This window comes from Myotis nattereri (assembly GCF_964212035.1).
Source record: "Myotis nattereri genome assembly, chromosome: 17".
Taxonomy (NCBI): domain Eukaryota; kingdom Metazoa; phylum Chordata; class Mammalia; order Chiroptera; family Vespertilionidae; genus Myotis; species Myotis nattereri.
Genome location: NC_138092.1, coordinates 10804151 through 10826040, shown reverse-complemented (window position 1 = coordinate 10826040; position 21890 = coordinate 10804151). Strand labels below are relative to the sequence as shown.

Here is a 21890-nt window from a genome sequence, read left to right as displayed (position 1 = left end):
CAACCTGGGCACGTACCCCTGACTGCAACCGAAACCGGGACCCTTCAGTCCGCAGGCCGATGCTCTATCCACTGAGCCAAACAGCTAGGGCTGCTGTCACTTTTTTGATCCAAGATCCCACCCAGGATCCCACATTGCATTTGGTGGTCATGCGGCACTGAACTGAGAGCAACTGATGAACCAGAGATCGGGATGGTGGTTTTCGTGCGGAGGTCAGACCCACTGATGGAGCCAACTCCGCTAAACACTTACTTCGGCACGTCTTCCCGTCTGCCCGGAGCAGGTACCCCTCAAAGCACTGGCACACGAAGGAGTCTCCGCTGCTCACACAGGAATGCTCGCAACCGTGGTCCCCCAGGGCACACGCGTCCAATTCTGCGAACCACGTGGAATGAGAGAAACGGGGAGGAAATGATTCGGACATCAGTGACTTCTTCAACCTTACAGGCACTCCAGTCACCTTCAACTAAAACAGGATCTAATTCCCTAATGCACATTTCAAAGTAGGAAGCATGTCTATTCGTAATATATGAAGAGCACATAAATTGAACGGTACCATCATCTTCACAGGGAAAACGAACAGAAGACATGAAATGACAATTTACAAAGGAGAGATACGAATGGCCTCTAAGTATCAGAAAATGAGTTGAACGTCATTGGTTATCATATCATGTAAATAACTTACGTACATAACAGCATCTACCTAGATATGCAGGTACGTGTCACACTTAGGTAGCCCATTCATTCATCTTTTCACTTGGTTAACAATATTTCACGAGTCCCTACTGTGTGAGTCAGGCACTCTTCCAGGCAGGTGAGACAGTTTCTGTCTTTGTGAAGCTTACACTTGGCAGCAGGGGTGGGAAGGAAGCGGGGGGCAGACGGGGGGGGGACATCAATAGACAGACAAATATGTGTCGGACGGGGAAAGGTGCTTTGGAGGAAAAGCAGGCTGAGGGGCTAGAGCATGCCTGCTGGGCTGGAGCCAGGGGAGCACTTGTCATCTGCCGTCAGGAACGGGGCACTGAGCAGAGCGCTGAAGAAAGAGATGACTGAGTGCCTGGCATCTGGGGAAGAACAGCGCCCCCAAGAAAGAATTTGCAAATAGCAGAGGTAGACGCATCTTGGCATGTTTCAGGACAAGCAGAGACCAGTCTGACCCAGGCTGGCAGGGGAGGAGCGGGGGCAGATCACCTGGGAGCACAGGCAGTGGTTGCATCTAAGTGAGAAAGGCTCACTGGGCGGGGGAGGGAGGGGGGGTGAGCAGTGGGGTGACATACTCTGACCCAGCCCTTATGTTCAGAGACCCTCCCAAGTGTCCAGATTATTCTGTGCCTCCAACATCATGAACCAAACGCCATCATCTGTGTCTTGGGCTGTGGCATCATTTACTGCCGGGTTCTGCACGCCCACTTTCACCGCCTCCAATCCATCCTCCCACCCCCACCCCCCCTCAGCCTGAGTCCCCTTCCCAGCCTTTACTGCTTCCTGAGAGTCTTGGGATGAGACCGAATCCTTGGCAAGGTTCGCAGGAACCCTGCGCCTCACCTGGCCCTCTCCCCCGGCTCTGAGAACTTTCTTTCAGGACCTCAGTACTTGGGTGCTGAGCCAGAATCCCTCCCACCACAGGGCTCTGCACGGCCAGGCCTCTGCCTGGGGACTCCTTCCTCCTTCACCACCTCCAGATGTCTCCCCGACCTCCCGGCACAGGGCCTCAGAGCCCAGGCATCTGCCCCTCTGGTGGTGTCACACTTGTCACTGAACGGTCCGTATGTGGTTGGGTTGGGTTTCTGCCGCCTCCTCCCGGAGCGCGTTCCCGTGGCTCTGATCTCCAGAGGGCCTGGCCTGGATGCGCCTTCTCTCCTGCACCTCCCAGCATCAGCTCAGGGCCTGGCACCCAGCAGACCCCGGTGAGTACCCACTGAGCAAAAGGAAACCCCCCTCAGTGCTCCTCTCTGAGAAGCGAGGGTAATACTAGACCCGCCTCCTGGGGACTCTGTGCAGCTGTTCTACATGAGAACCAGAGGGTGTGGCTGCTGGCAGCCAGCTGGGCTCCGCCCTCTCCCACGCACCGCCTTGCAGAGTGCACAGTTCACATTTGTTCAGCAAAGTGTCCAGTTTCCGCATGTCGGGGTATTCGGGATCCCTCACAAATTAAAGAACCACACACGGCAAACTGGACAATGCCCAAGTTATACTGCCGCTGACTCCTGACCAGGCTGGCGCTGCTTTCTACTCACCAAGTCTGGAAACCAACTTGAGCCTGCTTCTCCCCAGAGCCAAAGGTACTCCCCTCTAGGGAAGTACTTCAGTGGGTCCCTAACAGGCAAAGACAGCCACCAGCCCTGACTTGCTAGGATGGGGTGACTTCGCCCGTGGAGAACCGTGGGCACCCCAGCAAGGAGTCCATTCATTCAGCAAGCATTTATGGAGCCCTGACTCTGTGCCAGGTGCTACCTTTATTTTCGGTCTGAAAGGGACCTTGGAGAGGACGTGGCCCAACGCCATTGTTTCAAAGTTGAGAAAATGATGGCCAGAGAAGGGAGGTGACTCGCCCAGGTCCCTGAATCTGCGGAGGTGACTCGTGTCAGCTGTGCTGGGGCAGAGGTGTGATGAGTTCACCAATCTATCACCTCCAAATTCCCTGGTCCAGATGCACCTCCAATGGCCATCCTAGGTCGGCAGTCTGCTCACAGGCTGGTAGGTTCTCAGAAGACAAAATCGTTTTCTCAAGGGAGGCCAGGCCTCCAAATGGTTTACTGTGACCCTAAGCGCTGTAGGCGACCTGTCCCGCCTGCTTCTCCCACCTCATCTCTCACGTCTCCCTCTCACACTCAAAACTCAATCCTCAGTGCCCTCTCGGGACCTGGGCTTCCGTGTGCCGTTTCCTGTGCCTGGGAAGAGCTCCACCCTGTCTTAGTCCGCGGTGGTGCTGTAACAACATACTACACACGGGGCGGCTTACAGCAGCAAACATGTGCTGAACACAGTTCTGGAGGCCGGAAGTCTGAGATCAGGGAGCCCACATAGTCGGGTGAGGGCCCCCTTCCAGGTCCCTCACATGCGGACAGGACTCGGGAGCTCTGTGGGGTCTCTTTCCTAAAAGCGCAAATCCCGTTCACGAGGGCTCCACGCTCATGACCTAGTCACCCCAAAGCCCCAGCGCCCACTGCCATCTCTGGGGCAGCTAGGATTCCAACGAGGAGTTCGGGGAGGACACAAACATCTAGTCCCTAACGCTGTCCACCTCTGCTCGCTCACTCCATCCGTCTCCAGGCGCCAGGCCAAACACCTTTCTCAGGAGGCTTTCTCTAGACCAGGCGGTGGTCCCTCCTCCCTCCCTGCCCCCCCCCCCCCACCTGTCAAATCCTCTACGGCACTGTTCTTTCCACATCACAACTCTCATCACACAGAGTGGGTGATATTCCGTCTTTAATTTCTTCTTCCCGGAGAAACTTGAAACTGAGTCAGGGCGAAAACTGGACCCGCATCCACCCAGGGATGCCCACACTCAGCACGACACGCCCAGCCCACTGCAGGGACAGGGCCAACATGTGTGAGAAGGAGGATGACCAGACCCAGCTTAAGGAAGTACCTCGACTCCAACCCAGAGACGGGAGTGAGGGCAGCCTCGCCCGGGAGCCACCGCTGAAGGGAAAAGGGTGACAGGATAGATGAGGACGCTCAGGCAGGAGGAAAGCATTGCCCTCGAACAGCGGGCCCTCCTCCTCTCACGCGGAAGGGGCAGGAGCACACGTGCATTGAGCCCTCGTCCTGATGGGGTCCGCAATCTGGGCTCAGGGTGACCAGACGTTTCAGGGCATAGGGCAGGTTTTCAGGGCCCCTCTGGCAGCCCTGCGTGCTGACACAGCCTGTGCTCCCCACATCTGGATTCCACATCTGGTGAGTCACGGACGCCGGTGGGGCGGCAATCATGGGGCAATATGCTCCATGGACACGCACCTCTGCGGCGATGACAGACAGCTATCCTGTGCCTGGGGCTCCGCGTAGGAGGTTATTAAAACCACCGCAAACCCAGGGGGAGAAAGCCACGGAGGGTAACCAAGGCCGAGAGACAGAAGGACGCTGTTTCCCGGCTTCTCTTATAATGAGACCAGGAGCAGCCAAGTGTTCACTAACTCCATAGAGGCGCTGGCTCAGACAAACCAAGCAGCTGCTGGACTGAGCCACTGTGTGTGTGTGTGTATGTGTATGTGTGTGTCCTCACCTAGAGACTGATGGAGTGAGTCAGCCAGATGATATTTTCCCACTGATTTTTAGAGAGAATGGAAGGGAGGGGGAGAGACAGAGAGAAACATCGATGTGAGAGAGACACATCAATTGGTTGCCTCCCACACTGGCCTGGGGTCCGGGGATTGAGCCTGCAACCGAGGTATGTGCCCTTGGCTGGAATCAAACCTGGGACCCTTCAGTCTGCAGGCCAATGCTCTATCCACTGAGCCAAACCAGCTAGGCTAGGGCTGAGCCGTACTTTTAGAGGGCATTTCACTCACTCACTCAGGACAAGAGATCCTACATTGGTAACCCGGGTTCTAGTCCTGACTCTGCCACTGACCCCCGAGGCCAGCCTGGAGGTGCCAGTTTCCTACCTGTGTTGTTTCCCACAAAAGAAAGGGGAGATTTCTGCACTTCCTTCTGTTCCACCAAACCATCTGTCCCCTCCAGATCCATATGTTGAAGTCCTACCCCCCTGCCCCTGCCCCGATGTGATAGAAATTTGGAGGTAGAACCTTTGGGAGTTCCTTAGGTTTGGGCGAGGTCATGAGGGTGGAGCCCCCATGGGGCATTAGTGCCTTCATAAGAACAGCCACCTGAAGAGCTAGAGGGATTAAGGAAGACAGGATGGGCTCCAGGCGTGGAGGAAGGGTGCTGAGACACTGCCAAATCGAGGAGTGGGACTGGACATGGATTTTGAGAGCCAGTGGAGAGCCAGTGACGGACGCTGAGCAGGGAGTGGGCCCCGTGCCAGGTTCTGCACGATGAACAGGCAGCTGGTCTCTGACATTCACTCACTGAACTCTCCTGAGCATCTCCCGTGGGCCAAGAAAGACCTGGCCTCACCCTCCGGGAGCCGGCAGGCCAGTGGGCTGTGTTCCATGTACCTGTAGCCTGTGGAGTCTTTCCTTGTGCTGGGATGCCCTTGCGTAAGGTCTGTCTCAGGGAATTTTCCAGGGGCTAGGGACGGAAGGAGGCCTCTCAGCTACAATCCCCTCCCTAATATGTGAATCAGCCCCCCAAAGCAAGGGAGGCTCCTGGGCAGAATCTGGGCAATCACATCTGGAGGGCCAGGGGCAGGAGGAAGGGAGAACGGCTTCACTCCAGATGTGGCAGAGCCCAAGGGGCCTGCGGGGGTAACAGTGCCAATTAGTCTATGCTTCGGAGAACCTTCTGGAAGGTGAGTGAAGGGTTCTTCAGGGCCCCCTGCTGCAAAAGCTCTAGGTGAAGGCTGCCTGATAAAGGGCCAAGGACACTCTTATCTGCTGAGCCAGGCCTGGCTGACCTCCAGCTGGTATTTCCAAAATGGTGCAGTCACACCATCAGGACCTTCATCATCTGACACACAGCTGGGAAACGTACATCCCAACCCTTAGGATACAGACACCCCAAAAACACAGCCCATCATCACAGGACAGGGCAGCTGGACTGCAGCATCCTGGGGCCGACAGAGGGCCTTCTCTTAGGGCAGCGGTTCTCAACCTGTGGGTTGCGACCCCTTTGGCGGTCGAACGACCCTTTCATAAGGGTCACCTAAGACCATCCTGCATATCAGATATTTACATTATGATTCATCACAGTAGCAACATTACAGTTATGAAGTAGCAACGAAAATAATTTTATGGTTGGGGGTTACCACAACATGAGGAACTGTATTAAAGGGTCGCGGCATTAGGAAGGTTGAGAACCACTGACTTAGGGGAATAGCTCGACGCATAGGTACCAGCTGGTGGGGGAAATGCATCTCTTAGGGACCACCATTCCCTGAGGACAATTCTAACCCATCTGATTATCTCCTAAGTTTTCATACAGTCACAACACACACGTGAAAATTCACTTCTAACTGCACTGCTGAACATGTTCTCAGATAGACAATGTCACCATTAGTTACAAACACACTTTAAATGAGAAAATGGGCAACATTTCGAAGTGTCATGGCCTAACCCAGGTGTGGACCCAGGTCGGGAGGGAGGGAGAGCGGGCACGCGATTTTAAGGAAAAGGGGCGGCCTTTGTTGGGAAGGACCGTGAGAATTTCTTAGAAGGCCTGCAAGCATCTTGGAGTCAGTTCTTGGTGACCACAGTAAGAGGGAGGACCCAGGAAGGGCATGAATCATCTACGATGATGGGGAATTAAAACAAACCAATAAAGAGCCATGGCTCTGGCTTTGGCATGCTGTCAGAGGTCGATGCAATTCGACACACCCATGCTCTCTGCGCCCCAACTGCCCGCACCCTCCCATGCCGGCTGGAGCAGCCCAGGAGGCCGCTGGGCAGGCAGCCACTGGCAGCAAAGCTCCAAGAGGGGGAATCCATGTACCAAGACTCAGAATCTGTCTCAAACTAGGGCAACATTTCTCCCAGGCCGCACACTCAGGGCACACCCCGCTGGGCAGCCGGCTCACCTGCCCACGTGAGTGTACGGAGTACAAAGGTGGATAAACTAGGTGGCGGCTACAATTGCATCAGGGGCCTGGACACTTGACTCTGCAACCAGCAGGATGGGGAAGGTAAATGCCTCCGTTTCTGGTCCCTTCTCTCAAAATGACTTTTTTAGTTTTCATCTTGGAAATGGGATTGCAGGGCAGAAAACAGCATGTTTTTGAGAGAAAGGCCTGGGAGCTTTTCATTTTTAAAATGAAATGGAAGCTGACGCTGGGACCAGCTGCAAGGAGTACGTACCCAGGAAGCATGATGCCAGCCTCACCACCTGAAGCCGGACCATCGAGGTCGAGGGAGGGAAGGTTTCCCCGGGGTCTCCCCTTCTCCCAGAACTGACTGGACTCACACAGACCAGAGTCTGAACCCTCTACGAACCGCTGGCAACCTCAGGCTCTTTACTCAATCTGCGCTGTGGTTTCACAGGCAGGATGGGCCTCCCTGGGGTGCGGGGACGGGCGATGCTGGTGTGCAGCACTGTGCCCAGCAGGAAGCCAGCAGTCAGCCAGACGTCCATGTCCACGGTATTATTATTACTCTGGTGCCACCCGGCTGGGAGGGCTACCTCTTGCAGCCAGATTGCGGGGGTAGAGAAGTGAGAGCTAAGAAACAGGGCCCTGCCCAGCCTCAAAGGGCCCTGCAACTGTGGACATGGGCAAAGCCATCTCCCGGGGCTGGAGAAGGAAGCCGGGGGGGGGGGCGGGGGGGGCGCGTGGGAATGGGGAGCAGCGCCAGACTCCCAGCACTGAGAGGCTTTCTGCACCCTGACTGCCAGGGAAACCCACCCGGAAGGGACGCACAGGCCCTGCCTGTCCCACAGCGCACCTCCCTGGGCATCGCCCATCACCCAGGGACCCCCAGCCCAGGGACACTCACTGGCACAGGTCTTCCCGTCACTGCGGAGTGCGTGGCCCTCGGGGCACTGACAGGCGAAGGATCGGTCTGTGTTGACGCAGGAGTACTCGCAGCCGTGGTCGCTCAGCAAGCAGTAGTCAGCCCCTGGGAGCCACAGGCAGCGGGTGTCAGCGGCCCTGCGGCTTTCTCCTGCCTCCCCCAGGTGGGCGGTCCCCAGAGGGCACTGATCCCCCTGAGCAAAGGGCGAAGGAAAGGTGCTGGGCACCCCTCACCCCCCACCCCCTTCACAGTCCTCACACTCTCACTCCCGTTGCACACCTTGACCCTCAGGGAGCGGGGACTCACGCGAGCAGGTCTTGAGGTCCTCGTTGATGAGGAAGCCCTCCGAGCACTGGCACACGAAGGACGTCTCCGTGTTCAGACACAGCTGCTCGCAGCCGTGGTCCTGCTCCGCGCAGTGGTCCACCCCTGCGGGCACACGGGAGCAGCAAGACCGCCTCGCAGGCCGCCCTGGGAGCCCTTTCCCTTACTCCACCTGCGCGGCCAGCTGGCCTCTAGGATGTCACGCCTTCCTGTTTGTTTGTTTGTTTGTTGTTTTCCCATTTCTTTGAAGAGTAGAAGCAGGTACCACTCCTATGCAGGGAGTGCTGGCGGCCTTCACAACAAGCCCTTACCGGCCTCACTCTAAGCATTTCCCAGGTATTCACTCACCTCATCCTACAACAGCCTTAGGAGGCATCTGCAGTCTCACCGCTGTCTAAAGATGGGGAAACTGCCGCACAAAAAGAGTAAGCAACTTTGTTGGAGTCACATGACTGGTAAGTGGTGGAACAAGGATGTGAACACAGGCCGCTGGCTCCTGGGATCCTGCAAATGTTTGCAGGAGGCACATCCACCAGTGGAATGTTCCAGAAGCATCAGTCCCAGGCCCCGTGGGAGTCAAACAGGTCCACTTGCTGGCCCTGCACAAGGTCCGGCACCACCAGCTGAGACCCCAGGGCCACGCGGGGGCAGGTGCAGCCCCGTCTCACCTCGGGGAAAGCGAGGCTTGAAGGTCACAGAGGTCATGCTGAGGCCCAGAGCCACCCAGCGGACAGGGCAGGGCCCAGCATGAGCAAGGGTTCTGGCGTCGACTACTGGGGATCCAATCCCGGCCTCCATGCCTAGCCATGGGCGCGGGGCCACTGCCCCGGCTGCGAAATGGGATGGTGGGGCTGCTCTTCGAGGAGCCGACAGGTGAGGCCGCAGAGCAGCAGCTGGCGCCCACTCGCCGCTGACGGAATGCTTATTATTAAGCAGCTCCGAGTAGGGATTAATGGTCCGGTTACATTTCTATCTGAAAAAGGAAAAGGTTCCCACCGCCAACCAGGACACCCAGATTCAGAAAACAAACCAAAGCCGGGCATGTGTGGCTGCTGCTGCCCGCCACCCCCTTCCCGTTGCTGCACAGCTGGTGCCCCCGCCCTGCACAGCTGGCCCGCTGGGCAGTGAGTACCAAAGGCCCTGGACACAGCTGGGGTGACCAGCTCCCACAGACAGCCCTGCAGGCTGCCTCCAGATTTCCTTGATGGGGAAAATGCAAACCCAGAGACTGGAGGATGCTGGAGGCCTTGTGCAGGGCCAGCAAGTGGGCCTGTTTGACTACCACGGGGCCTGGGACTGATGCTTCTGGAACATTCCACTGGTGGGTGTGCCTTCTGCAAACATTTGCAGGATCCCAGGAGCCAGCAGCCTGTATTCACATCCTTGTCCCACCATTTACCAGTCATGTGACTCCAACAAAGTTACGTAAGCTTTTGTGTCACCGTTTCCCCATCTTTAGACAGCGCTGAGAATGTCGATGCCTCCCAAGGCTGTTGTAGGATAAGGTGAGCGAATATCACAACAGTGCAGGCCCAGAGGGAGGCCCGTAGGGGCTTGTTGCCACGAGGGCCTGGGGCTCCCTGAGCCCTCCAGGGGAGTGGAATACCATGGCTTCCTTAGGGGACTCTGAGGAAGAAATGAGTTGCTTTATACTTTCTTCAAACTGACTAGGTGGTCCTTCTTATTAGATTCCAGAGAGAGAAAACAGCCCAATCTCTTCTGGCCTCTCCTCTGAGTTCTTCTAGGTCTCCCAAGGAATGCGGGGAGGGAGAGGCAGGCCACGGCCCTTGGGGCTCCAGGTGGGCTCAGCCAGGTTGCGCCCAGCCTGCCCCGGGATACCTGCCAGGCCTGGTCAGCTGGCAGACCCCACACTCCTGGAAGAAGGCTGCCAGTACTCAAACCACCCTCACCGGGGCATCTCCCTGTCGAGTGGAAGACCTCCTGCTCCCCGCTCCCACTGGGGAGGCCTCAGAGGCACCCAGAGGCACACGCATGGCAGGGCCAGCTTCCTGGTCCCAAAGCTCCTTGGCCCCTGAGACCCGTCCTCAGACCGCCTCCTCAAGGCACGGTGTCCCCTCTGAAGGCGGAGGGCACAGGCTCCCCGAGGGCTGCCCTGGACCTGCTGCTTCATCTGTGAGGCTTCCTTCCCCTCCCGGCAGCTGAGGGTGCAAACGCTGAACAGCTGCACTGTTCTCGCTCCCAGGCCATCTCTGTCCCCGCAGCGGGAGCAGCTGTGCGGCCCGCTGGGTGAGAAGCCACACAAAGGGCGCCTTCTGTGCGGGCCGTGCCACCAAGCCCCTCTCCCAGCGGGGGTTCCCACCAGGGTCACAGGCCTCTCCCACGGGCTCAGGCGCCCCCACCCCTGCTGGCCTGGACCACGCGGACGGGGCCTCCTGAAAAAGGCCGGAGCCGTCCAGCTGGCAAAGCCGGCAAGTTTCCATGCGTTTACATCACCAAATGGAGCTTTGTTGCGCTTCTTACACAAGAAAATTAAGAAAAGGCTTCACACAAACTCCCATGTTTCCCAGCTCCGCCCTCAGATGAGCTCGGTGGCAGCCCAAGTCCGCCTGGAGCTCTGTGCCTCGGCCGCTGGTCCCACGCGGGGGCCGGCACTCGTCCCTCCCCCAGGCTCCATGACAAGCATGAACTGTTATCTGTAACCGTGTGTTTTCCTTGTGACAGGCACAGTTTAAGAGATTGAAAGGGTCCTGATTATTCACCCTAACGACTCGAAAAGATCAACCCTACTATTATCTTCGCTTTCTTAAACAGACGGAGAAATCAAAGCCTGGCGAAGTTAAAGCATGTGCCTTGGGCCACATGTCCCGTGTTTGGGAGAGCATGGATTTGGCTTCAGGACGGGTCTGACTTCATCGGTGCTCTTAACAGCGAATAATAACATTAACTGATATTTACTGAGTGCTTATTACATGTCTAGCAGCACTTTTCTAAGTGTTTTATACGGACTGACTCTTCTAATCCTCACAATGCAGTCTATGAGGTAGGTAGCCCCATTTTATGGATGATGAAACTGAGGCCGTCAGATCATCAGGCCCACGGGACACCCAGGAACTCCAGAAGTCGCTGGCTGCTGGTGAGCCCGGGGGCCTGGCATGGCCTCTTCCCGCCACCGGCATCCCCGCCCCTGGCACACTCACGGCTGCAGGTCTTGCCGTTGGGGTCCAGGGTGTAGCCCCGGTGGCAGCGGCAGTAGTAGCCCTCCTCCGTGTTGACACACTCGTGCTCACAGCCCGGCTTCTTCAGCGCGCAGTAGTTGATCCCTGGGGGAGAAAAGGCAGGTCCCGCGTCAGGCTCGGGGCTGTCCCAGGGCTGTGAGGCCAGCCCCTCGCAGGAACTATTCCGGAAATAAGGTGCTCCGGGGGACACGGGAAACACCCCTCTGCTCTCCAGAGCTTGTCTGAAGGAGAACCTGGTACCTGAAGTGGCCTCTCCAGCCTGATCGTCCCCTTGGATGGCCGAAGAGCCGAAAAATGGGCTGAGGGCCACAGTCCCCAGCCTCGGCCCGTCCAAGAAAGATGGGGAAGCTGAGAAAACTCAGCAGACTCTTCTTCCAATTAACCTGATCACTAGGGCTCCTAAGCAAGGAGGGCGCTGCCACCCACAGTGCATTTGACAGTGACCTTGCACAGCACGAAGATAGAGTAAACAACAGCTCATCTTGCAAGATACCCAGTTACTTAGCAGAGGCAGGACGTAGCAGTTACATCACGAAGGATCCACATGCTCCCCCTCACTCTGAGTGAGGCCAGGACAGCACCCGTATCAAGCTCCTGGAGAAGACACGTCTCGGATGCCGCCGCCCATGTTGCAGTTTGCCAACCAGAGCAGTGGTTGGCAAACCGCGGCTCACGACCCACATGCGGCTCTTTGGCCCCTTGAATGTGGCTCTTCCACAAAATACCACGTGCGGGCGCGCACGTACAGTGCGATTGAAACTTTGTGGTCCATGCGCAGAAGTCGGTTTTTGGCCTGGGCCAGTCTATTTTGAAGAAGTGGCGTTAGAAGAAGTGGGGGTATATTTGCTGAGGTCGAATCGACCCCTCAGATTGAGGACATTTTTAGCAAAGGCCAGCTTAGGAGTACCCTATTTAAGTTAATAACAATGTACCTACCTATATACTTTAAGTTTAAAAATTTTGGCTCTCTGCCCTAGCTGGTTTGGCTCACCGGTTTCGGCCAATCAAATATATTTTTTAAAAAATTTGGCTCTCAAAAGAAATTTCAATCATTGTACTGTTGATATTTGGCTCTGTTGACTAATGAGTTTGCCGACCACTGTCCTAGAGTGACATTCACCCTGTCTAAGCTATTTAGCAGTTTCCTTTCCTGGTAGAAAATGCTAAAAGCACAAGGCCCCACACTGAGCTGGTCATGGGAGAGATGGAGAACGGTGAAAGGGAATCAAATGAGTGTGTGGAGGGCTTTTATGAGGTTCATGTTGGCGTGGAAGGTCACAACTAACCTCAGGGGCTGGGCTGGATCAGTTGAACTGCATGGTTCTTTTTTCTGGGGACGTGACAGACACTGCTGGTTGCCTTGCCAACAACCATTCCCCTGTCTTCTTGGGACTAGAACCCTGATCCTCATGAATCATGGCTGGTCTAAGCCAGCCCAGCAACCATATTCTCCTTTGTCAGTGATTGGTCTAGGGGTGGGGATATGCCCTGGTTCTAGCCAATGAGACATAAGGAGTTTCTTGAGGGGCCCCTGGTAAAAATTTTCCTTCCTGAAAAGACAAAGATGTATAAAGAAAAGTGCTTTTTCCTACTTTGCTTCCTGTCTATAGACAGCTTTGCCTGGGGGGGGGGGGGGGGAAGACAGTTGACCCTATTGGAAAACACCTTGCCCCAAAGTTCGGAATTTCTAAGGTTCAATAAGAGACTGAGAATAACCATTAGCCCCCAGGCAGAAGCAATTGCCCCACCCTGTTGATAGACTAAAAACCATCTAGATTCTTGAAGAGGTTATCACTCTGATATTTGGCAAAAAGCAATTCAAAAATGACTCTTCTCCAAGTGGTTGCTTATAGCAGAGGTTTAACCGTAGATCTTTGCCTTCTTTACACACTTGAGTGATATTTCTTCACATGTGTGTTACTTAAATATTCATTTGCTTATTTATTCATTCAGTCGGTTTTTATTGAGTAGCTACTGTGCACCCCATATCTGGCTCGGTCCCATCACTAACTGGGAAGTGCTACATGTGGGCCAAGCTAGGGTGTAGCTTTATCTGGCAAAGCTGAGAATGTCCAGTACGCCCCTGTGAGGCAGAACTGTCAGGTAACAAATTAAACAGCGCTGATGAGTTGGAGACCACACTGAGAGGTAAGACATAAAAACATGGAAGATCAGTGACCCGAGAGAAGGAATTATAAGGCCAACTGAGTGGCACATATAGTTTTGAAAAGATTAGGCTACAAAATGTTAAAGCAGGAAGTCGTGGTCCTTTGGTCTAGGAAATCCAGGTGCTGAAAAAAAAAGCAGCCAGGTCGCACGGCCAGTATGAGTGACACTGCCAAGACCGGCTCTCACACCTCCCAGCTCAGTCCAGATGTGGACCCCACTCCTGGTCTCCAGCGACAGGGCGCACCAGCGGTGGTACCAGCACAAGCAACCCTGGAGCACATGGGTCACACCCATGTCCGGTTCCACCCCCAGCCCCAGCTAGACAGCCAGGCCAGTGCTGGAGTCTGTGCTTTGCACGGCCACCTTAATAAATTTATGCCTTGCCAAAACCGGTTTGGCTCAGTGGATAGAGCGTCAGCCTGCGGACTGAAAGGTCCCGGGTTCGATTCCGGTCAAGGGCATGTACCTGGGTTGCGGGCACATCCCCGGTAGGAGATGTGCAGGAGGCAGCTGATCGATGTTTCTCTCTCATCGATATTTCTAACTCTCTATCTCTCTCCCTTCCTCTCTGTAAAAAATCAATAAAATATAATTTTAAAAAAAATGTCTATAAAAAAAAAAATTTATGCCTTAAATCGTTGACAGCACTCTTCAGAAAAAGAAATTGTGCCCAGATGAGAAAAAAGAATGAGTCCTGGCCAAGGGTCTTTGCTTCAGTAGTATTCTGCTTGAACATTTTTTCCCCCAGTTTAATTGGATGACATCAAATTCCTTTGAAAAATAGATTTCTTATTAAATTTGAAAATAGCCCACATCCATTAACCGCCTATTAAATGTAAATGGCTGTACCATTAGCTCAAGATTTGTAATGCTCTTGAGATCGTCAGGCTCCTACTAACAAACTCCAGATTTTAAAGCCAGTTTCTTTGCTTCCCTCTTGCACGTCATGCTCCGGAGAGACAGTGAGCGCTCGCTTCCGTGAACAGCGGGATGCCACCACGGACATTATTCAGGGGCAGCTCTAAGAGGCTGACCTCAGGACCCGAGGGCTGGGTCTGCAGCAAAGACACTGGAAAATGCAGCGATGAGGCAGGACGCTGGGAGAAGGGCTGATGAGGACATCGGGTTTAGGAACGAGTTCCATTTCTCTTGGGTGAAAAAGTAGGGCACCTGGCTAGAGAGGAAATGGAACTATAATCGCTGAAGATACTATGTTAATGAGCATTAGGGACTCTGGACTGGGCCAAAGCCCGCAAACAGGCCCATCTGTGGGCCAGTTTTTGGTGGTCAAACTACTCCTGGATGGTCATTTCCTCTCGCCCCTTGGTTCCTGGCCTCCCTCCTCTCTTGATAATGATGCGTGCACTGCCTCCGGCCCTACTCTTATTCCTAGTGCCTCTCCAGGCAGGATGTGGAGGGAGTGGCGGGGTGGAGGGAATCTCAGGTGACTGGCATGAGATGCAGAGCTTCAAGCAGATGCCCTCCACTGACCCCCATGCCTGACTTGTCCCCTCTCCCCTCCGTTAGTAACGCGAAGAAGCTTGCAGGAACACGATGCGTGCCTGAGTGGAACCAGATCTAATTATCCCCCACATACGAGCTTTTGGTCCACAAATATGAGTCCACCTGCAAGTGATTTTCCCTGGGCGTAGTCAGCCATAGACACATTTACCAACCCTCCCCCCCCCCCCCCCCCCCCGCCGAAAAAAAAGGTGTGAATAGCAGAACAGAGTGGGGCCAGGCCAGAAAACTTGGCCCTCTACCACATGGCGTGCATGTGTGGTCTAATGGAAAACATTCCGTCCGATTGTTTTTACATTCTCTATGTTCTCAGTTAAAATTCCCATTTAATGCCTGAGTGTTTCCAGGGTTTGCATCCTGGCAAAGCAACGGGAATTATCTTCCATAAGAGAGGCTCAGTTTCAACATATGGGCTCTGCAGCCACCTGCCAGCGTACCAGGTGTAACGCTCATTAGAGAGAGTGTGCAAGCGGACATAGGCTGTAAGCAGGATGTGGCGGAGCTGGGTTTAGTTAGATAGTCACCAGTGCTTTTCCAAAGAGATCTGCGGTCAAAGCTTCGTACGCTCAGTCCTGTGATGTGTGGAACTGCTGTAGACACCACCAGGAACAGGTGGGAGAAGGAACACATGAGAATATACACCCCTACATGGGAGCTCCCGGGAGTTCTGTGCACCGACGGTCAGGAGAACGCGAACTATTCAGTGTGTCTAAGTGCGGACTGACGATGGGAATACTTTTTGAAGACATTTGCAACGTGCAGGCCTTAAAAAGGCCATCTTCCCAACAAGATTGAGTCATTGAAATAATGGTTGCTATTTCTCCAGGATGACGAATCTCAGAGAGACCCATGGACTCATTCATTCATTCGATAAATTGTGTCAGACCTCCATGGGCCAAAACCGAGTTGTTGAGGATTCAAGAATGAGAAAATGTCCTTGTGGAATTTCCAGTCTAGTGGTCCCTCGGGAACAGTCTAGTCCAGGGGTGGGCAAACTTTTTGACTCAAGGGCCACAATCAGTTCTTAAACTGGGCCGGAGGGCCGGAACAAAAGCATGGATGGAGTGTTTGTGTGAACTAATATAAATTCAAAGTAAACATCATTACATAAAAGGGTACGGTCTTTTTTTTCAATAGTTTTATTCATTTCAAATGGGCCGGATCCGGCCCGCGGGCCGTAGTTTGCCCACGGCTGGTCTAGTCTGATTTAAAGAGATCCCACATGGGGGTCCATGCCCGAGATCCCCAGGCAGGCCCTTTGAAGTGCCAGCTGACAGGCACTGGAGTCACTCAGCACACCCTTAGTATCATCCTGCTGGCACCACGTACGCCTGAATGGGACAGGGCTGCTCGGACTCTTACTTTTTTCCTTCCTTCATCTCCAAGAGGGTAGAGCTGCAATGTCCCCCTCTTAGCAGCTACCAGTGCCTTCCCTTGAAGGACTGGGAGAAACCAGCTCCTGTCACCTCCTGTCTCGGGGTCCAGTCGTTTCTTTCTCAAAGTCCCATATACATGCTGTGGGGGTAAGAAGTAGGGAGAGTGCACCCCCACTTTAGGCAGGCAAGAGCTTCAGCTTGGCCTTGACATCGCTAAAGGAATCCAATGGGCACACCTGTCTATTCCATCTCTTTATAAAAGCCATCCCCATCACAGGATCCCGAGACAACGGTAAGATAGAGGGCCAGAGAATATCGGGAGACATAAATGTCGTGTGTGCCTTGCTTGAGATCTGCCAGGACAAGGAAACTTGCGAAGCTTTTAGCGGGACGAGCCCTTTGCCAACACCCAGGCACTTACTTCTGCAGGTTTTCTGATCTGGGTTCAGGGTAAAGCCTTTTAGGCAGCGGCAGGAATAGGAATCATCCGTGTTCACACACTCGTGCTGACATCCATGATTCGGTGAGGCACAGTAGTCTATCTCTGGAAAGAAGGAAAAATCATATTAATAATAATAATTTAAAAAAGCAATAAACCTAGCATAGGAAAACCAAGGGGTTTCCAGTCTTAACAATTTCCATATTTAGGGATATGGGCCCCAAGAATAGAATTTTCTTGACATGTCCTCAGTGGTTAGAGCAGCGGTTCTCAACCTGTGGGTCGCGACCCCTTTGGCGGTCGAACCACCCTTGCACAGGGGTCGCCTAAGACCATCCTGCATATCAGATATTTACATGACGATTCATAACAGTAGCAACATTACAGTTATGAAGTAGCAACGAAAATAATTTTATGGTTGGGTCACAACATGAGGAACTGTATTTAAAGGGCCAGAAGGTTGAGAACCACTGGGTTAGAGTGTTGGCCTGGGCACCGAAGGGTCATGGGTTCGATTCCTGGTTAAGGGCACATACTTGGGTTGCAGGTTTGATCTCTGGGCCTGGTTGAGGTGCGTGCAGGAGGCAACCATTTGATGTGTCTCTCTCACATTGATGTTTCTCTCTCTCTTCCCCCCCCCCTCTCCCTCCCTTCCACTGTCTAAAAATCAGTGGAAAAAAATACCCTCACTGAGGAATAATGTAAAAAAACGATGCCTGCCTTGATTCTGGGCCTTTACCTCCATCCCATCCATCTGTCCTTTTAACTGGTCTCCATTTCCTAGTTCTTGCTCCCGTCCCTGGCGGGATCTGTCAAGTGTCTCAGTTCTGACAACTGGACTTCGCCCATTTCTTACTCTCACAGCTTTCCAAGGACTCCGGGGTCTCCTTTCTCTTACCAGTTCCCTCCAGAGGCCTGGCTCCCTGTCCTGCCCCCAAACATGGTGGGAGGGGGCCCTTCTTCTAGGGGACACCGCTCCCTGCCAGACCTCCCTGAGTGCCAGCACCTTCTCTGCCCACGTGTTGGGGTGGCCCATTTCTGGGTCTTGACTCCGAGCCCAAGACTGCTAAACGGGCGGGCTCCACGCCTCGGTGGTGAGACCTCACAGCTGGAGCAGCCCCTCCCCTGCCTCCCAGCCAGACTTCCCCTCCAGCCCCCTGCACTGCACTATCTACTTCCAGGGTCTCCAGGCCTGCACTATCTCGGGAAGTGTAATTCTCCACGTCCCAAGAGATCCCGGGACAGGAGACACGTGGGGCCTCAGTGTGGGGGTGATGGTGAGGCCCTAGGGTTTGGGCTGGAGGAGGCAATGAGGTGACCCAGCCGGGGAAGGAACTCTGTCCAGGCAGGAAGGAGGCTGGATAGATGTGCTTTCCTCCAGGCCTCGTCCCGGGGTGGCTGCAGCCTCCCCACCTGTGCCAGCCCAGCTGGTCCCCTCCTTCCCTTCACTCCTGTTGGGGGTTTGTGTGCCTCACACGGTCAGCCCTCGGTCATATAACACTTCGCGTGGTGACCGCTCCGTGTGCTGTGTCCCCAACCAGCTTCCAGGGTGGGGCCAAGTCTTGAATTTTTTATGCACTGTTTGGGGCAACAATAGGAATCATCCCTTTTAACCCACTTGTGCTAACTTAGCTCAGGCTCCTGGTATATGCTCAATAAATACCGATTTAAAGTCTCTGAAGCCAGTATCATCCCTTAAAAAAATCTGCTCGGCACCAGGCAATTTGCCAAAGGGTTGATACGGATGAGCTCATTTCGTCTTCAAGACAATGCTAGGAAATGAGCAATATTACCATCCCTGATTATAGGGAGGAAACTGAGGCATAAAGACCCTGCCCAACGTCACCCAGGGAAAAAGCAGAGGGGCTGGGGTGCGAACGGAGGCCGAGGCTGCCCCTTTGAAGGAGAGAACTGACTCCTCAGACCAGCAACCACAATTCCCAAGCCATTCCACAGTGCAGGCTGCGGGCTTATAGTTCAGGATCTTCACAAAGAAGGGAGACCAGGAACAGTCCATTCACTCATTTACTTGTCTCTCCGTGATGTGCTGGGTGTGGCTATGAGCCTGAGGGCTCAGATCTTTGCACATCTTCCTCCTCCTGGCTGCCCCAGCTCCTTGCCTTATTCACTGCTATTGGCACATGGTTGGGAATCCAGAAATGTATGTTTTGACGTACTGTGTCCCTTACAGTTCCATACTCCACCCCTCCTTCCAGCTCTGCTGCTTGCAAGCTGCTGATATGTAGAGATTGGCAAGCAAGCTTATGTTTCAGGAGTTTGGGGGGGATGTTTTTTTAAAAAAAACTATGCAGTATGTGCTAAAATACATAATAGAGGTATTTTAGAAAGATTATGAATACACGAACTTTTTGTAAATTGAAATCCTACTTTCTCATTGATGTTTGTTTGAGAGATGACTTATTTTAAATTGCTATTAAACTACACGTTTTAAAAAATGCTGTGGCTCATCTGGTGTGGCTCAGTGGTTGAGCGCCAACCCATGAACCAGGAGGTCACAGTTCGATTCCCAGTCAGGGCACACGCCTGGGCTTCAGGCTCGATCCCCAATAGGGGGTGTGCAGGAGGCAGCCGATCAATGGTTCTCTTTCATCATTGATGTTTCTATCTCTCTCTCCCTCTCCCTTCCTCTCTCTGAAATCAATAAAAAACATATTTTTTAAAAAACAAACCAACCAATGCTGGGCCCTAATACTTTAGGAATAAGCTTCTCTCAGGTGAACCTCTCTATGGAAGTTCAGTAGCCCCATACATGATCACTTACGTGTTGTGACATACCTTTACATTTAAAAGAACACTTCTGGAATTCTCTTGTAAACTCGTGATCACCTTTAGCTTATAGATCTTTATGGTCAGATATCTGGAGGCTCAACGTAATTCTGGTTTGTGTGTGTTTAGTTCAAATCAAACAGAACTATGTCGCTAAGACAAAAAACGAGCTGTTCGTTCCCTGCAGCCACCCTCCCCCACCCAGGACAACCACATGCAACTCCTTCTGGCTCAGCGATCGTCCTGAACTTGTGCGGAGTCGGAGCTGAGGCCCACAAGCCACGAAGCGTCAATGAAAGGATTCCGTAAGCCCATTGACACTGACGGGCACGGCCAGGCTGCGTCAGCGCGAAGTCAGAGTCTGACTGTCCCCACGCTCGCTTGGCAGAGGCTGAAAGAACAGCCCCCCGTGTGGTCTCTGAGAAGGACACCTTCATTAGGTGCCTGGGAGGGTGACTCTGAGATAGCGTGGGCGACCGTCTTAGGACGAATTAAGAAAGGCCTGACAGAGGAGGAACGGCGGCAGACGGGATGGCACCCTCTGCACATAATCCCACGCTTCTCTATGTTTGGGAGGTTTCCATGGACACAGTGCCCAGCCCAAAACGTTTTTTGGCTGTTGTCTGCGACTTACTCGTGCACGTTTTTTTATCTGGATTAAGAGAAAAGCCTTTAGGGCACCGGCAAGAGTAGGAGCCGTCAGCGTTCACACACTCGTGCTCGCATCCATGGTTTTCCGAGGCGCAGTAGTCCACAGCTGTAAAGATGAAAACACAGAGTTGAAGTAGAAGCACGAACTGGGGTAAAGAGGATGGTAGAATGGAAGCTGACTTACAAGAAACAGAAATAGGGATTAATATTGTTGCCCCAAAAGGAGTATGAGTAAATAAACATGAACCAAAGGCCTCCCTCCCGCAAACATAAACACCAGGAGCCTAGATCAGGCAACTTACACCAGACGATAAACTAAAGGACACATAAAGCATTGTATTTAAACGGTAAAGAAATGCAAACCAAAACAATCACAAGGCACACTTACATCTACTAAACCGCAAAATTAAGGCTAAGCTAAAATCAACGGTGGCACCCTGGCCGGTTCGGCTTGGTTGGTTGAGCATCCTCCAGTGCACCAATAGGTCACCGGTTCGATTCATGGCCTGGCAGAAAAGAATTCGATGGCTCAAGGTCTTATCACACTACTCACGATTTTTTAAAAAAAATATGTTTTTTTATTGGTTTTAGAGAGAGAGGAAAGGAGAGGGAGAGACAGGATTCAGGCATCACTGGGTCCTGAGACCTGTCCTAGAAAAAACCCAAGGTGTCAAATCCCCCCTGACCTGAAGGCCAGCCACTCACTGGGGACAGCAGATAAGACCAGCGTTAAACATGGAGGAGCCAACTTCCAGGCATGTGAACCTAAAAGCTTTTTAAGGCCAAGAGCGTTCCAGTCCACTCAACCCTGACATCCTTGGATGCGCGTTTGGGTTCTCTGCATAACTTCCTTGATTGCAAAATTGAAGAGAGGCCCAGCTTAGGGGGCAGATGAAAGAAGGTGATTTATGTGTATAACCCAGCGATGCCTCTGCTATTCCAAGTCCTCATCTACTTCAACAACATCCTTCCTTGGTCATTTTGTCTGAAATTTCTACCCTCCCCTTTACAAACAGAAAGAGTACAGCCATCCCCCCTTATCCACAGGGGGTACATTCCAAGACTCCCAGCGGATGCTTGAAACCACAGATAGTACTGAACCCCACATATTCTGTTTTCTCCTATACATACCTACCGGTGATAACATTTAATTTATAAATTAGGCACAGTAAGAAACTAACAGCAATAACTAATAACCAAATAGAATAATTATAATAGTATACTGTAATAAAAGTTACTGCACTGTACTCTTGAGATGTGGTCATATGAGATGAAGTGAGGTGAATGACGCAGGTATTGACACTTCGTTAGGATACAACTGGCCTTCTGACACTATGGCTACAAGTGACCAATGTGCAGGGCAGATTATGTAGCATGGATATGCTGAGCAATGGGACGATTCATGGCCTGGCAGAAAAGAATTCGATGCCTCAAGGTTTTATCACGCTACTTAGAATGGCATGCAGTTTTTAAAAAATATGGTTTTTTTTTTAATTGGTTTTAGAGAGAGAGAGAAAGGGAGAGGGAGAGAGAGATAGAAACATCTATGGGCTGCCTCCTGCATTCCCACTACTGGGGATTGAGCCCAAACCCTTGGCATGTGCTCTGACTGAGCCGCACCAACTGGGCAGAGTGGCATGCAATTGAAAACTTATGAATTGTGAACCAATGTCACCCCCATAAATGTAATTTTTTTAAAAAAAACATCAATTGTTTATTTCTGAAACATTCCATTCAATATTTTCAGACAATGGCTGACTGTGGGTAACTGAAGCCATGGAAAGGGAAACCGTGAATGCGGGGTAACTACTATAATTCCCAGGCTATAGCTCTTTGGTCCTCCCGATCACAAACTGCT

General features: G+C 52.8%; 1 protein-coding gene across 2 annotated transcripts in view; it reads right to left on the bottom strand.

Annotated features, from left to right (window-relative positions):
- Positions 1-21890, bottom strand: part of MATN2 (matrilin 2) — a 113653-nt gene that overhangs the window by 16691 nt on the left and 75072 nt on the right. For both annotated transcript variants that reach the window (XM_081111110.1, XM_081111111.1), the window contains exons 6-11: positions 20016-20138; positions 16577-16699; positions 11051-11173; positions 7875-7997; positions 7551-7673; positions 253-375 (exon numbers count right to left, since the gene is read on the bottom strand). In XM_081111110.1, the coding sequence (XP_080967236.1) occupies positions 253-375; positions 7551-7673; positions 7875-7997; positions 11051-11173; positions 16577-16699; positions 20016-20138 (738 nt within the window). The remainder of the gene's footprint in view (positions 1-252; positions 376-7550; positions 7674-7874; positions 7998-11050; positions 11174-16576; positions 16700-20015; positions 20139-21890) is intronic.